This window comes from Mustela nivalis, assembly GCF_964662115.1.
Source record: "Mustela nivalis genome assembly, chromosome: X".
NCBI classification, from domain to species: Eukaryota; Metazoa; Chordata; class Mammalia; order Carnivora; family Mustelidae; genus Mustela; species Mustela nivalis.
In genome coordinates this window covers 756,649-771,928 of record NC_139040.1, presented here as the reverse complement: position 1 = coordinate 771,928, position 15,280 = coordinate 756,649, and the positions used below count along the sequence as shown (strand labels likewise).

General features: G+C 43.8%; 1 protein-coding gene and 1 long non-coding RNA gene across 4 annotated transcripts in view; one reads left to right on the top strand and one right to left on the bottom strand.

Moving 5' to 3' along the window:
- Positions 1–6,694: 6,694 nt before the first annotated feature.
- The window catches only part of F8 (coagulation factor VIII), a gene marked incomplete at its 5' end in the record, with an annotated part of 109,520 nt that continues 100,934 nt past the window's right edge, over positions 6,695–15,280 (bottom strand). For all 3 annotated transcript variants that reach the window (XM_082716592.1, XM_082716593.1, XM_082716594.1), the window contains 2 exons: positions 6,695–8,309; positions 14,644–14,820. In XM_082716592.1, coding sequence (XP_082572718.1) covers positions 8,154–8,309; positions 14,644–14,820 — 333 coding nt within the window. In that variant the 3' untranslated portion in view covers positions 6,695–8,153. The remainder of the gene's footprint in view (positions 8,310–14,643; positions 14,821–15,280) is intronic.
- Positions 8,213–13,160, top strand: LOC309856034. Its single transcript, XR_014307034.1, has 2 exons — positions 8,213–8,351; positions 9,735–13,160. It is a non-coding gene; the product is annotated as an uncharacterized lncRNA (long non-coding RNA).

Sequence of the window (15,280 nt, the reverse complement as noted above, 5' to 3'; positions counted from 1 at the left end):
TTCTGCACAGCAAAGGAAATAGTCAACAAAACAAAGAGGCAACCCAAAGAATGGGAGAAGACATTTATAAATGACACTACTAAGGGCTGATATCCAAGATCTGTAGAGAACTCCTCAAACTCAACCCCCAAAATCAAACAATAACATCAAAAATGGGCAGAAGACATGATCAGACACTTCTCCAAAGAAGACATACAAATGGCTAACCGACATGAAAAAATGCTCAATATCATTAACCATCAGGGAGATTAATATCAAAACCACATTGAAATACCACCTTACACTAATTAGAGTGGCCAAAATTAACAAGGCAGGAAACAACGAGTGTTGAGAGGATGTGGAGAAAGGGGAACCCTCCTACACTGCTGGTGGGAATGCAACTTGGTGCAGCCACTTTGGGAAACAGTGTGGAGATTCCTTAAGAAATTACAAATAGAGCTTCCCTATAACCCTGAAATTGCACTACTGGGTATTTACTGGGTATTTACCCCAAAGACACAGATGTGGTGAAAAGAAGGGCCATCTGTACCCCAATGTTCATAGCAGCAATGGCCACAGTCGCCAAACTGGAAAGAACCAAGATGCCCTTCAACGGACGAATGGATAAGGAAGATGTGATCCATATACACTATGGAGTATGATGCCTCCATCAGAAAAGACGAATACCCAACTTTTGTAGCAACATAGATGGGACTGGAGGAGATTATGCTGAGTGAAATAAGTCAAGCAGAGAGAGTCAATTATCATATGGTTTTGCTTACTTGTGGAGCACAAGGAATAACACGGAGGACATGGGGAGATGGAGAGAAGTGAGTTGGGGGAACTCAGAGGGGGAGGTGAACCATGAGACACTGTGGACTCTGAGAAACAAACTGAGTGTTTTGCAGGGGAGGGGTTGGGGTTTGGGAGAGCCCGGTGGTGGGTATTAGGGAGGGCATGGATGGCATGGAGCACTGGGTATTATACTTAAACAATGAGTCTTGGAACACTGCATCAAAAACTCATGATGTACTCTATGGTGACTAACATAACACGATAAAAAATAAAATAAAATAGAAGAAAAGATAAAAACATAGTTCTGGACAATGAAGACTAACAGAAATCTGTTGGGTAGCATCTGGGAAGACTTTTTGCCATCTTGATAAAAGAGATGGTGCAACCATTTTCTCTTTGTGCTCCTTGAACATTGTTTAAGGATTACCTGAAGTTGGAGCAGCCATCTGTGACCACGAGGCAATGTACATGAAGGAAAGGCCAAGAAAATGACATCTATTTTGACTATGACAGTTTCAAGTCACTAAACAAACACCTCCATCTGCCCACCTCTAGGCTGCTTAGTATGAGAAAAATAACCCCTATTTGAGCTATTCTAATTTGGATTCTCTTTTTTTAAGGATTTTATTTATTTATTTGAGAGACAGAGAGAGAACAAGCAGGGTGAGAGGCAGAGGGAGAAGCAGACTCTCCACTAAGCAGGCAGCTGGACACGGGGCTCGATCCTGGGGCTCGAACCCGGGACTCCAGGATCATGACCTTAGCTGAAGGCAAATGCTTCACCAACTGAGCCACCAAGGTGCCCCCTAATTTGGACTTTCTATTACTTAAGACATTTATAACTAATACATTCAGTTCTGTTTGACAGGACTTAAAGAGACCCATGTCAGGTGGGAAGCTGCTTACCTGAAAATTGACTTAGGGACAAGGGAACCAAAAAAGTCAGTGAATTAGGCTTCAGTCTTCAGAGTGCCGTGGTCTGTGGAAGACACTGGTCAGAGTCTCCCCCTAAAGTCTCTAAAATTCCAACTAGAATTCCACCGCTCCTTATGACATCATCTATACATACGACCCTCCCCCTACCTCTCTCTGATAGCTAAACACAGAGCATCTTTTTCTGCCTATGTACAAACACCTGTGTTTCCTTTTAGGCTCAAAGAATTATCAGGTATTTTATTTGCCCCGTGGTGTCTACTGTACACATGACTTGAATGATCAAAATGACAGTTCATATTAGTGGGGAAAAGAGAGATGGCTTAATATGATGATGGACAATTCATTTGGATGCATGGAAGGAAAGGCCCTACACACGAAAACCAATAACTTCTAGATGGATCAAGGACCAAACAAAAATAAAACCATATACATATTGGAATAAAATATGGGTTAATGTTTTTATAATCTTGGTGTGGAAAAAGCTACTTTAAGCATGTCATAAAACCCCAAACCATAATTGAAAATAATGATGATAGGGGCGCCTGGGTGGCTCAGTGGGTTAAAACCTCTGCCTTCAGCTCAGGTCATGATCCCAGAGTCCTGGGATCGAGCCCCGCATTGGGCTTTCCACTCAGTGGGGAGCCTGCTTCCCCCTCTCTCTCTGCCTCTCTGCCTACTTGTGATTTCTGTCTGTCAAATAAATAAATAAATAAATAAAAAGAAAGTACTGATGATAAATTTATTGCATAAAAATGTAAAGCTTTCATAAAACAAAATATTGTAAAGAAATATAACTGATGAATGACAAATTAGGTAATACATTTCATAGCATATATGACAAATAAGTTAAGATCCTCAACACACAGAGAACTGTTATAAGTTAATGATTTTTTGTTTTGTTTTGTTTTAAAAATATTTTATTTATTTATTTTCAGAGAGAAAGAGCATGAGCGGGCAGGGCGGAGAGAAAGGAGGAAGCAGGAGCCCCACTAAGCAGGGAGCCCGATGTGGAGCTCCATCCCAGCACCCTGGGATCATCACCTGAGCTGAAGGCAGATGCTTAAAAACTGAGCCACTCAGGCGCCCCACGAGGTTTTTTTTTTTTTTTTTTTTTAGTATATATTTATTTATTATAGAGAAAGACAGAGACAGAGAGAGTGAGCATGTGGGTGAATGAGTGTGGGGAGGGGCAATCCTCAAGCAGACTCCCTACTGAGGGCAGAACCCAACCTGGGGCTTAATCCCATGACCCCTGAGACCATGTCCTGAGCTGAAACCAAGAGCTGGATGTTCAACCGACTGAGCCACTGAGGTACCCCATCTTACAAGTTAATTTTTAAGAAAAGATGATCACCTCCATAGAAGAACCAGCATAAATGATGTATTAGAATTCTATCAGAAAAACAGTGGATAAATTGTGATATATACTATATAATGGAAGAGCATACAGCAATTAAAATGAGCCACTTGGGGTGCCTGGGTGGCTCAGTGGGTTAAACTTCTGCCTTCAGCTTGGGTCATGATCCCAGGGTCCTGGGATTGAGTGCCGTATCAGGCTCTCTGCTCAGCAGAGAGCCTGCTTTTCCCTCTCCTGCCTGCTGCTCTGCCTACTTGTGATCTCTCTCTCTGTCAAATACATAAAATAAAATCTTAAAAAATAAAAAATAAATAAAATGAGCCACTAAAGAGGTGCCTGGGTGGCTCAGTCATTAAGTGTCTGCCTTTGGCTCGGGTCATGTCCCCAGCTTCCTGGGATCAAGCCCCCCATCAGGCTCTCTGCTCAGTGGGAAGTCTACTTCTCCCTTTCCCTCTGCCTGCCACTCCCCCTGCTTGTGTGCTTTCTCTTTTTCTGTCAAATAAATAAATAAAATCTTTAAAAAAACAGAGCCACTAGGAAACATATGCAATAAGGCCAGTTTCCAGTTTGGAGCTGTCTCCTGGTTCACATGGCAATTCTACTCCTAGGTCATTATCCGAGAGAATCATCGTAGGGCATTTACATGCCCGACTTCAGTAGATTATGCCAGATTATCTCCTGAAATAAATAAACAGCAGAAGACAGTGCCACCTGCTCCATATGCATTCGTCAATTGCACATACTGCAAATATTTCCTCCCACTCTGTGAATGGACAGAAGGTCCGAATTTAAATGTGGTCAAATTGATCAATCTTTTCCTTCATGGTTAGTGGTTTTGGGGATGCTGTTTAAGAAACTTATCTATGACGCTCCTAGAAATTTCATTGTTTGCTGCTCATAGAGGTTTAATTAACCTAAAACTGACTTTATTTTCATATAGAGCAAGGAAGGGGTCAAATTTTATTTCTTAAAAAATAGCTTTTTTTAAGTTTATTGATTAACTTATTTTTAGTAATCACTACCCTCAACATGCATGACTCTGAGATCAAAAGTCACATTCTCTACTGACTGAGCTGGCTATGTGCCACAAATATCAATTTTTCACATGGATTCTGATTGACCTGGTACTACTGTTCTGGAGAGCTATTTTATCATAAATCAAGTGTCCATATATAATGTGGGTCTACTTCTGGATTCTAATATGTTCCACTAGTCTATTGATCTGTCCTTGTGTCAATAGCACCTTGTCTTAATTACTGTGACTTTGTTTTTTAAAAGTTTTTATTTATTTATTTGACAGAGAGAGACACAGCGAGGGAAGGAACACAAGCAGGGGGAGAGGGAGAGGGAGAAGCGGGCTGCCCACCCAGCAGGGGGCCTGATGCGGGGCTCCCCTCGGGCTCCATCCCAGGACCCCGGGATCATGACCTGAGCCGAAGGCAGACATTTAATGACTGAACTACCCAGGTTCCCCAATTACTATAGCTTTAAAATAAATGTTTCTGGGGCATTTGCCTGGCTCAGTCAGTAGAGCATGTGACTCTTGATCTCAGAGTTGTGAGTTTAAGCCCCATGCTGGGTATAGAGCTTACTTAAAAATAAATTAAAAATATTAGAAAATGAAATAAAATAGGGTGCCTGAGTGGCTCAGCTGGTTAAGTGTCTGCCTTCAGCCGAGGTCATGGTACCAGGGTCCTGGGATCAAGTCCCGCATCAGGCTCCCTGCTCGAGCAGAGAATCTGCTTCTCCCTCTGCCTCTCTCTCTGTCTCTCATGAATAAATAAATGAGATATTTATAAATAAAATAAAATATCTGATATCTTATATTAGGAATATTTTGGCTATTCTTGGTCTTTTACATTTCCCCATGCTTGATTCCACAATGAGAAAATGCTGAAATTTAGATTGAGATTGTGTTGAATCTAGAGATCTCTCTGTGAAGAACCGACATTTTTGTAACATTGAGTCTTCTAATTCCAATTATTTAGGTCTTTTAAGATATCTCTCAGTAGGGGCACCTGGGTGGCTCAGTGGGTTAAGCCTTTGCCTTTGGCTCAGGTCATGATCTCAGCTTCCTGGGATCAAGCACCACATCGGGCTCTCTGCTCAGCAGGAAGCTTGCTCCCCCACCCACCGCCTGCCTCTCTGTCTAATTATGATCTCTCTGTCTCTGTCAAATAAATAAAATCTTTTTAAAAATATATCTCTCAATAAAATTTTATAAATAAATAGTCTCAGTCTTGGTTAGCAATACAGATAAAATTGTACCCACAAAGTTTCTAGGAGCACTGTCAGTCACCACTCTGGTCAAGGAAGAAGGGTAGAAATTATTTTATTACAGTTACAGTTATTTTATAAACAATAGAGTTAAGTCTGAATCTGTATCTTGTCATCATAAAGCTGCATTTCTATAAAGTCTTTTCACTAAACTTCTCTTTTAAAAAAAGATTTATTTATTTGAGAGAGATAGATGGAGAGAGAGCATGAGTGGGGGGAGCAGCAGGTAGAGGGAGTGGGGAGAAGCAAACTCCCTGCAGAGCAGGGAGCCTGATACAGGGCTCAACTTGGGGTTGGATCCCAGGATCCCAGATCATGACCCAAGGCGAAGGCAGACTCCCAGTCGACAGAGCCACCGAGGTAGTCCTAAACTTGTTTAGAACATTGGAAGACAGACTTGTTTTAATATGTATCTTCCAAAGATTGTTGGCTTGTAACCTTGAGATTATGTTTGATAAAATGTTTGTGACAGAAAATTATATTTGCTCAGAGTTAGAGACTGTATTTGTCATAGGAGAGTGAATTTGTTTCCTGATCTTCTGATAATTACCTTGCTATGATCTCAGTGCTTTTGTAAGTAACTCAATCAGCATTATAACATAGTGTGGGTTTTCTGGTGCTAGCAATAGTGTCTGTTTTGCTAATTGACTAGGTTTATGCCAGTAAACAATGCACATTTTCATTCTTCTACATTACCCCTGGAATTTAGCAAAGCCCCAGGCTGTGTTTTGTTCTGGTGTTTGTTTAATTTTGCTCTGCACTATGAGACTTGGATCCAAAGATTCAAGTTTGTTTGATGATTATATCCCAAAGAATTTTTTCCTATTGTTTTATTTGACCATATCCAATTGGATCTTTCAGGAACTTTCAATTTTTATTGTGGTAAGAACACTTAACATAGCTTACCCTGTGAAATGTTGAAGTGCCTAACACATACACAATATACAATATTGTACAGCACAGCTCTAGAACTTACTCACCTTGGAACGCCCATTTCTCTTTCAGTCTCCTTATAAAGTTCTCCTGGATCAAGAAATTTAAAAATTTCTAATTTTTAAAATTTTATTGTACCTCTCATAAATGATTTCGCTTTCTACCCTGACCTCAATTTAATCTGATCTTCTAACTCACTAATTTGGTTTTCGGAAGTCCATCCTGCTATTCTGTGTGTTTGCTGTTTTTTAATCATGTTCCGTGATCACCATACCGTCCTTCGTCAATTTTTGGTGCAGTGTTTTATGATTCCTTGTTGCCTGTCACATTGCAGGTGGTGCCCTCCGTAAGTTAGTGTCTGTAAGTTAGTGTCCACATTTTTATTTCCAGGGTAAAAATTCAGCTCTCGAAACCATCTGTTTGTATGTACCAAGCTTTTATTTAAGTAGTTATTGAGGAAACCAGCAGGAAGACAAAAGGCCTGGGTGCAGGAGCATTGGAGAAATAGAGACACAGCCAGCTGGTAGGGATAGATGGCCTTAACAAGGGCGCTAACCCGCTCCCAGGAAATAAAAGCGTATCACCTGTGGGGTTCACTTCTCTACCAGGCTGTTAAGGAAAACAATGTATTGATTTCTGCAATAACCTCTAACATTACGGTCTTACAGAATTATAACCCTTTGTACTCTCGTGGGTCGTGGTCTGTGATCACAGTGCGACAGCTACGGTGTGCTTCCCGGAAGGTCACTTTAGTGTCCAGCTGGATTGTTAGAAAACGCTTGAGCTTGGGAAAAAAGAATCTATTTTCTTACTTCTTCTGAGTTTGTAACACATTTTTCTCCTCCAAACAGGATTAAACCTGTTTGCAAATTGCCAACCATGGCTGCTTTCTGCCGCCGTTTTGTCGCCTGTCCTTGACTCTAGCCGCTGCTGTCTGGGATATGCTGGTGAGAGAAGCCCCCGGAGGGAGGCCTGGGGCAAGGTGAAGGCTCATTTCGAGACGCCCATGGGTGCCCCTCGTTTTTCTGTGGGGATACTTGCCCTTCACAGCTCTGAGTATCAGCTTTCCCAGTCACCACAAATTTCAAGGGGATGCTGTCATTTTACACATGGGATCTTTACCTACCGCTTTACTTGTCGGCTAGAATTAAGGCCTAATGGCTCCACGTGTACGTCTTTCTGAGGTTAACTTGAACTCGTCAAAGCCATCCGCCCCTTTAAAACTCTGATCTGTGGATGCAGTCGTCAGCAAAGCGCGTGTGCATCCAGGCCTATGCGGTTTGCAACCGGCAAGGACCGGCGGGGACCCGCGCTCGTACGCCCCCCCACGCCTCTGTTTGAGGCGCGAGTCCGACAGGCCGACGGAGGTAATCACAGCCGTCCAGACCCATAGCTGTGAGGGGGCGGAAGCGACTTTTGGTGCTGGTTCTTGAATTTTGTGGTTTGCTGCTTGTTGAAATGACTTGCATCTGGCCTCCCGGCGACGACGACGTGCCCCCCAGATGTGTTTTGCTCCAGGCCTCACCAGGAGAAGGAACACATGAGTTTTATTTGAAATGTATGAAGCCTAACCTGACATGCTTACATCACGCGATGTCCTGCCAACTTTAACAGCCTGTTTTCCCATAAAAGAGGAAGGGGTTGCCGCGGGCGGCCTGATTTGTCAGGAGGAGGCCGCTTTCCAGACGGCTCCCTCCCTTCCTCGCGACGCGGGGAGCGGACCGATGTGGCACGTCTGCTGGGACTGCGCCGTTCACACACGCAGAACCGGAAGCTGGAGGCGGGGCTGGGAACCGGAAAGCCGGGGGCGGTGCTCGGGACCGGAAAGCCGGGGGCGGGGCTCGAAAACCGGAAGCCGGGAGCGGGGCCGGGACGGTCAGGGTTGCTGCTCTGTCTCACAGCCCAGCACCTCCAGCCGCAGGGCGATCTGGCGTTTCCAGCTCTGCGGGTAAATTCGAAGGTACCGCGTCAGGAGCGGCGGGTCCAGAGGATTCACCACGGGGGTGAAGGAGTCTTGATTTCCCTGAAAAGCCTGCAAGAAGGAGGACGGCAGTTATTGGTTGTCTGACGGGAAGTACGTGACAACGCTTGCCCCCCTGCCCCCGGCGGCCCCCGGGCTTCCCACTGTGGCAGCCGCAGGCCGCTACCCGCGTCCGCAGCGCGGCCCGCACCCGCCTCGGCACCTGTCCCCGACTGAATGATGCCGCGAACCGCAGGTCCTTTACCTGCACTCACGAATGTCTCCCATTTTTCCACACGCGCTTCCACACACACACAGGCACGCACACATCTTCTGAACTACCTGAGAACAAGGGTGTTTGTAATCACAGGATAACATTATCATGTCCGCCAAATGTCATGCTGATATAATAGAGCCTAATGTTTAAAAATTTCCAGTTACCAATACGATATCCCTTACACAATATTTCCAATCCAGAATCTAATAAAAATTACACATCACACTTACTTATCATCTCTGTAAATCACCTTTAATCCAGAACAGACTCCTAGTTTCTGGACTTTTTTTTCCTTCCTGACACCGACATGTTTAAGTGTCTAGGACTATTGTGTTGTAGAATGGCCGACATTCTAAATTTGTGTGACTGTTTTCTCATTAGATTTTTTTTTAAAGATTTTATTTATTTATTTGTCAGAGAGAGAGCGAGAGCGAGCACAGGCAGACAGAGTGGAAGGCAGAGTCAGAGGCAGAGGGAGAAGCAGGCTGCCTGCGGAGCAAGGAGCCTGATGTGGGACTCGATCCCAGGACGCTGGGATCATGACCTGAGCCGAAAGCAGCTGCCTGAGCACCCAGGCATCCCTCTCATTAGATTTTGGTTAAATATTTTTTTTAACATTTCTTCCTTTCTCTTAGAGACAGAGAAAAACAGAGAGAGCCCAATCAGGAAGGGAAGAGGGAATATTACAACCCTGAGATAGAAACCTCAGCCTCTACCAAGAGTCTGAAGCTTAACCAACTGCGCCACCAGGTGCCCCTTGGTTAAACATTTTTAGTGAGAAAACCCAGTGTATGATGTGTCCTTCCCCTTACATCACATCAGGGAACACGTGATGTTAGTTTGGCACATAAATTGAGGATGCGAAGTTTGATCACGTGGAAAAGGTGGCCCACCAGATCACTCTGTTATGGAGGTGATCATTTCCCTTCTCTAACCATCTGTAGAATGATACTTCTAGACCATGTAAAGATTCCCCAGCAAACTTTCATCCCATGGTTTCAGCATTCAGTATGAATAGTATATTGATGACTGCAAATTGATTTCCTAATTTTGTCATTTCTTCTACATTTAGTAGCTGGAATTCAGTGGAGAAAAACTCCTCCTCCCCCTTTATATTTGTAACTATGATTCTGGACTCCTGGATTCCTTCTTTCTTGTATGTATTATAATGTTAGCATCATTATTCTTTCTGATGCTCAAATTGTCTCAAATTTGACCAGCAGGAACCCTTTCCACCCACCTCTTGTGTCCTCCTCGTAAGACTGCATCAGCGTCCATGCATTCAAGCATCAAGGTGTTCTGCAGGTACCTGGCAGTTTCTCTGCTCCAGCTTTGGAATCAGTAAGCTTTCTAAGCACCCCAGCTTCCTCTGACTGGGAAATGTGACCTAGAGACAAAGCACTGACCCAGGCCGAGGCTCCTGTGCAGTGTGTCATCTCACGTTGGACACTGTTATCTCATGGCAGAGGCACAAGAGACTGAGTCGGACACACACGGCAAGTTTCTGTTTGGACTTACATTCCATTGGTCAAAATGAGGACTGTTGCCAAGCCCAAAGTCAATGGAGTTTTCAAGAAAGTGGGCAGTGAACAATCAAGAACAATAATACCTTTTATCTCATCTGCTGTTTTCTGTTCGTTTAGAAATTCTAATTTCTTGTTCCAGCAGTAACAGGTGGTCTTCTGTAGGGTGGAGCAGTAGGTTCGTTAGTCCAAGAGCATCCTCTACTGTTGGTAAAGTGAAGTGCAATATCTTTAGCAGGTGGGTCGGAAAAGGGGCCGGCGTCTGCGACAAGGTTTGCTTTTGCTTTCATAGGTCACTTGATCTCCACCAGTTGATCATCCCCAGGCCTCCGGCAGGCATATCCCCCTTCACCAGGAATGGTGTCACCTCTAGTCCCACATACTCTCAATACTTTTCCTTTCAGTTCCAGAAGCCAATGCCCTGACCCATAGGTCTTGAATGTTAACATTTCCTCACTCTGTGTGGGAATTCTTCTCACCAGAGTGATTTTATCTGTTTCCTACCACTCAGCATTTCTGTTTTTTGAACAGTCTCTCCTAGATGATCCAGAGTGCACTCGGGAGCTAGCTCAGCTGGCTTTGCTGGTTTATTCTCTACTTCCTTTTAAACAGAAACTCACAGGATTCTTTGTATTCTCACTATTCTGTAGACGAGTTATGGGTGGTTTTATGCAATTAAAAATACATATTCATAGCATCGGTGAAGAGAGATTCATTTCTTCCTTTCCAATTTAGATGCCTTTTATTTTTTTCTCTTGACTAATTTCTCTGGTTATAACTTCCAGTAAAATGTTGAATACAAGTGGCAAAATTGGTTGTCCTTGTTTGTTTTGTGAAAATGAATAAAAGGAAACCCCTTTAGAATGGAGTCAGGAGGCCAGCAGGGTGAGCTTACACACCTTACCACTTGTCCTCAACTGAAGATCCCACAAGAAGAGATGGCTTTCTTTACGACTTTCCTACCAGAGAAGGACGGACGGAAGGTTCACCTCTCATCCACCCTCATCCTGGCAGCAGCCCAGCCCATAGGAGACAGTCACAGCTCATCCAATGAGAAACCACTACACTTCCAACTTCTGGTTTATTCCAGCTTCCCCCTTTCTGTATAAAAGGGTGTGCCTCTCTTCTGTGCTGCAGACTTATCTATGGTTCTGCCCTGTTCCAGACTGGAATTCTCTGCTATTCTAAAATAATCAATTTTTGCAGATAAAATAACTGGCAGTTTTCTTTTTAAAGTTAACACTTGGCCATTTCTCCACTATATTGTCCCTTTCACTCTGGGATCACAGTTATGTAATGTCCTATTACATGTCTTGTCTCTGCTCTGTCCTAGATAATTTCAGCTATATCTTCCAATTGACTAAATTCTCTTTCGTTATGTCTAATCTGCTGTTAAATTTTTCTTTGATTTTCAAGCTTCAGCAACTGTTTTTCATTTTTTTAAAAGATTTTACTTATTTGACAGAGAGAGAGAGAGAATGAGAGAGCACAAGCAGGGGGAGTGGCAGGCAGAGGGAGAGGGAGAAGCAGGCTCTCCTGCTGAGCAAGGAGTCGGATGCAGGACTCGATCCCAGGGGCAGGACCCCCTGACCATGACCCAAGCCAAAGGTAGACACTCAACCGACTGAGCCACCCAGGCACCCCTATGTTCTTCATTTCTAAAAGTACTTTGGTTTTCCCAAAACAACCTAATAATTTTAGATAGTTTGTCATTTATTCTTATGTTTTCATAGTCCATCAATATCTGATGTTTTTGGATTGTTTATGTATTAGGTATTATGTATGTATGCATTTATGTATTGATTGTATCTGCTTACTTGTTTTTTTAAAATTTAATTAAAAATTTTTTTGAAAGTTGGTTCTAGGGGCACCTGGGTGGCTTAGTGGGTTAAAGACTCTGCCTTTGGCTTGGGTCATGATCCCAGGATCCTGGAACCAAGACCCATACTGGGGGGGTGGTTCTCTGCTCAGCAGGGAGCCTGCTTCCTCCTCTCTCTCTGCCTGCCTCTCTGCCTGCTTGTGATCTCTGTCTATCAAATAAATAAATAGAACATTTTTTAAAAAAAGAATTGAAAGTTGGCTCTACATCTGGGGCACCTGGGTGGCTCAGTCGGTTGAGCATCTGCTTTTGGCTCAGGTCATGATCCGGGGTTCCAGAGATTGCTCTCTGCTCAGTGGGAAGTCTGTTTCTCCTTTTCCCTCTGCCCCTCCCCCTGCTTGTGTGCTCTCTCTCTCTCTTGCAAATAAATAAAATTTTTCTAAAAAGTAGGCTCCACACCCAGCTTGGGGGTTTGACCTCATGCTTCTGAGATCAGGAGTCATATGCTCTACCGACTGAGCCAGCCAGAGGGGCTCACTTGTGGTCAAGTTGGTTTGTTGTCTTGCGTGTTTGCTAGTATTTATTATCTTATCATTTTAGGATGTGGGAATCATGGGAGACCTACACTGGGAGTGCTTTCTTCTGAGCGGACTTGAGCACAGTTCTGCCAGAGGCCCAGAGCTGCTACTAACCCACAACTACTTTATCCCTTCTGGAGTTCATTACCAAATGCATTCAGTTCTGGCAATTTGCTCAAAGCTTAGTCCTAATAGCAATATAAGTCCTAACAACTAATATAAGTATTTTCCTTTGGGAAAGTTCATCCATTTTACATTTTCTCATATTTTACCTCTCTTTGCTCTGATTTCAGCTCATTATTTTCAAATCAAAGCTCATGGGTTTTTGTTGTTGTTGTTCTCATTGGTGAGGACCCCTTGCCTTGCCAAGTGTAACAATGCATTAAGAAGTGTGTGCTATAGGGTGTCTGGGTGGCTCAGTGGGTAAAGCATCTGCCTTCAGCTCAGGCCATGATCCTGGGGTCCTGGGATTGAGTCCCACATCAGGCTCCCTGCCTTGCGGGAAGACCGATTCTCCCTCTGCCTGTTCTTATGCTCTTGCTTGTGCTCTCTCTCCCTCTCAAATAAAAGAATAAAATATTTTTTTAAAAAAAGAAATATGTTCTGTAAGTGAGATAGTCTTTTTATTGGGGTAATATATACATAACAAAGGATTTACCATTTTGTCCAGTTTTAAGTGTACAATTCTTTGGCATTAAATAGATTCACGATGTTTTACAAGCATCACCACTGTCCATCTCCAGAATTCTTCATCTTGCAAAACTGAAACTCAATGCATTACACAGTAACTCTCCATTATCCTCTCCCCCAAGTGTTTGGTAACCTCTCTGTTCTACTTTCAGTGTCCATGAACTTGCCCTTCCAGCTACCTCATTATAATTGTTAATTTTAAAAAAGATTTTATTTACTTATTTGTCAGAGGGAGAGAGCAGGAGCACGTGAGAGTGTGTGCACGAGCAGGCAGAGTGGCAGGGAGAGGCAGAGAGAGAAGCAGGCTCCCCGCTGAGCAAGGAGCCAGAGTGGGACTTGATCCCAGGAGCCTAGAATCATGACCTGAGCCAAAGGCAGCAGCTTAACCCACTGAGCCACTCAGACGCCCCTGTAATTGTTAATTTTGTGTGTCAATTTGGCTAGGTAGGAGGTGCCTGGATATTTGGTCAAACTATCCTGGGTATGTTGTTGAGGATGTTTTTGGATGAGATTAACATTCAAATGGTAGAGTGAAGAAAGCAGATTGCCCTCCAATTGTTTGAAAGCCCGAATAGAACAAAAAGGCTGACCTTCCTTTAAATACAAGATAACTCTTCCTGCCTGACTGCCTTTAACCCGGACTTTGGCTTTACTAGCTTTGGGGCTCAAGCTGAATTACTCTTCCTAAGTCTTGAGCCTGCTGGCCTCCAGCCTGGAATTTACACCATCACCCATCTTGGTTCTCAGGCTCTTGGACTCAGACAGAACTCGACCATTGGTACTCCTGGGTCTCCAGCTTGCTGGTTCAACCTGAAGATCGTGGGACTTGTCAGCTTTCATAACCATGAGCCAGTTCCTTACAATTATCTCTTGATACACAGACATACACACACACACACTCTATCAGTTCTGTTTCTCTGGAGAAGGCTCACTAGTACAGTCATGGAAATGGACTCATACAACACTTGTCCTTTTATGTCTGGCTTATTTCAGTCTGCCACATGCCCCATGACCCATTGTGGGGTGTGGCCTATTTCATTTAACATAATGTGTTCAAGGTTCATCTATATGGTAGCATGTATCAGAGATAAACCCTTTTAAAAATGGGAATGTCTTCTGGAATATAGATTATCTATATCCTGGTCCACTGAGCCACCAGAAGTGGAAGTCTAACGCAGCGTTGGAGGACCAGGGAATTCCTCCTGGAGATGGTGTTTATCTGAGACTTAAAGAATCAGCCAAGAAAAAGGAGTTCTTCACCCCCTGCTTCTCGCCATCATCCTGGATGACATCAACATCCACAGGTTAATCAACTTTTGGCTCTCCTCTCCTCTTTCCTGGGATTGTACATCCTTGCTTAGAGTCACCGTGTCCTCCCCAAATGTCTTTCATGGTGTCCTATTACTACAGGTACTCAATAAAATATGTCCTCAAAGTTTGATCCTATATCAACCTTGTTATGTTTCTAAATGTCCAGCCCTAGGAGAGATTTTGGGCCTCTCCCATGAGACCGGCATACCTTTACTTGGCCATTCTGAAGAACAAGAGTCCAGCTGCGGCCATCCTGACTGCCGGCGATGAGGAACTCCTTCACATACATGTCAGTGAGGAGAGACCTCACCCCCTGCGTGATGACTCCTGTGACTTTCATTGTCTTCTGGAAGTCCACTTGCAGCCACTCTTTTGGATTATTTGCCTGGGGAAAGTCAGTTAGACTAGTAACCTATTGGTTACTATTTGCCCCCAGAAAATTTCTTCCCTACCATGTCAGAGCAGGCATCACTCTGCATTTTTTAAAAAATATTTTATTTATTTATTTGACAGACAGAGATCACAAGTAGGCAGAGAGGCAGGCAGAGAGAGGAAGGGAAGCAGGCTCCCTGCTGAGCAGAGAGCCCGACGCAGGGCTCGATCCCAGGACCCCGGGATCATGACCTGAACTGAAGGCAGAGGCTTAACCCACTGAGCCACCCAGGCGCCCTCTCACTCTGCATTTTAACGGTCTCTTTGTCAGTCTCCCTTCTTAGACTCTAAGCAACCTTACTGCTGCAATTTTTCATGATTCGTCCCTGTGCCCTCAGGGTCTGCCATTTAATAGGAGCCCAGTAAGTGTTTCCTGAATGAATATACAGGCCCTATACAGACGGACTTATAAG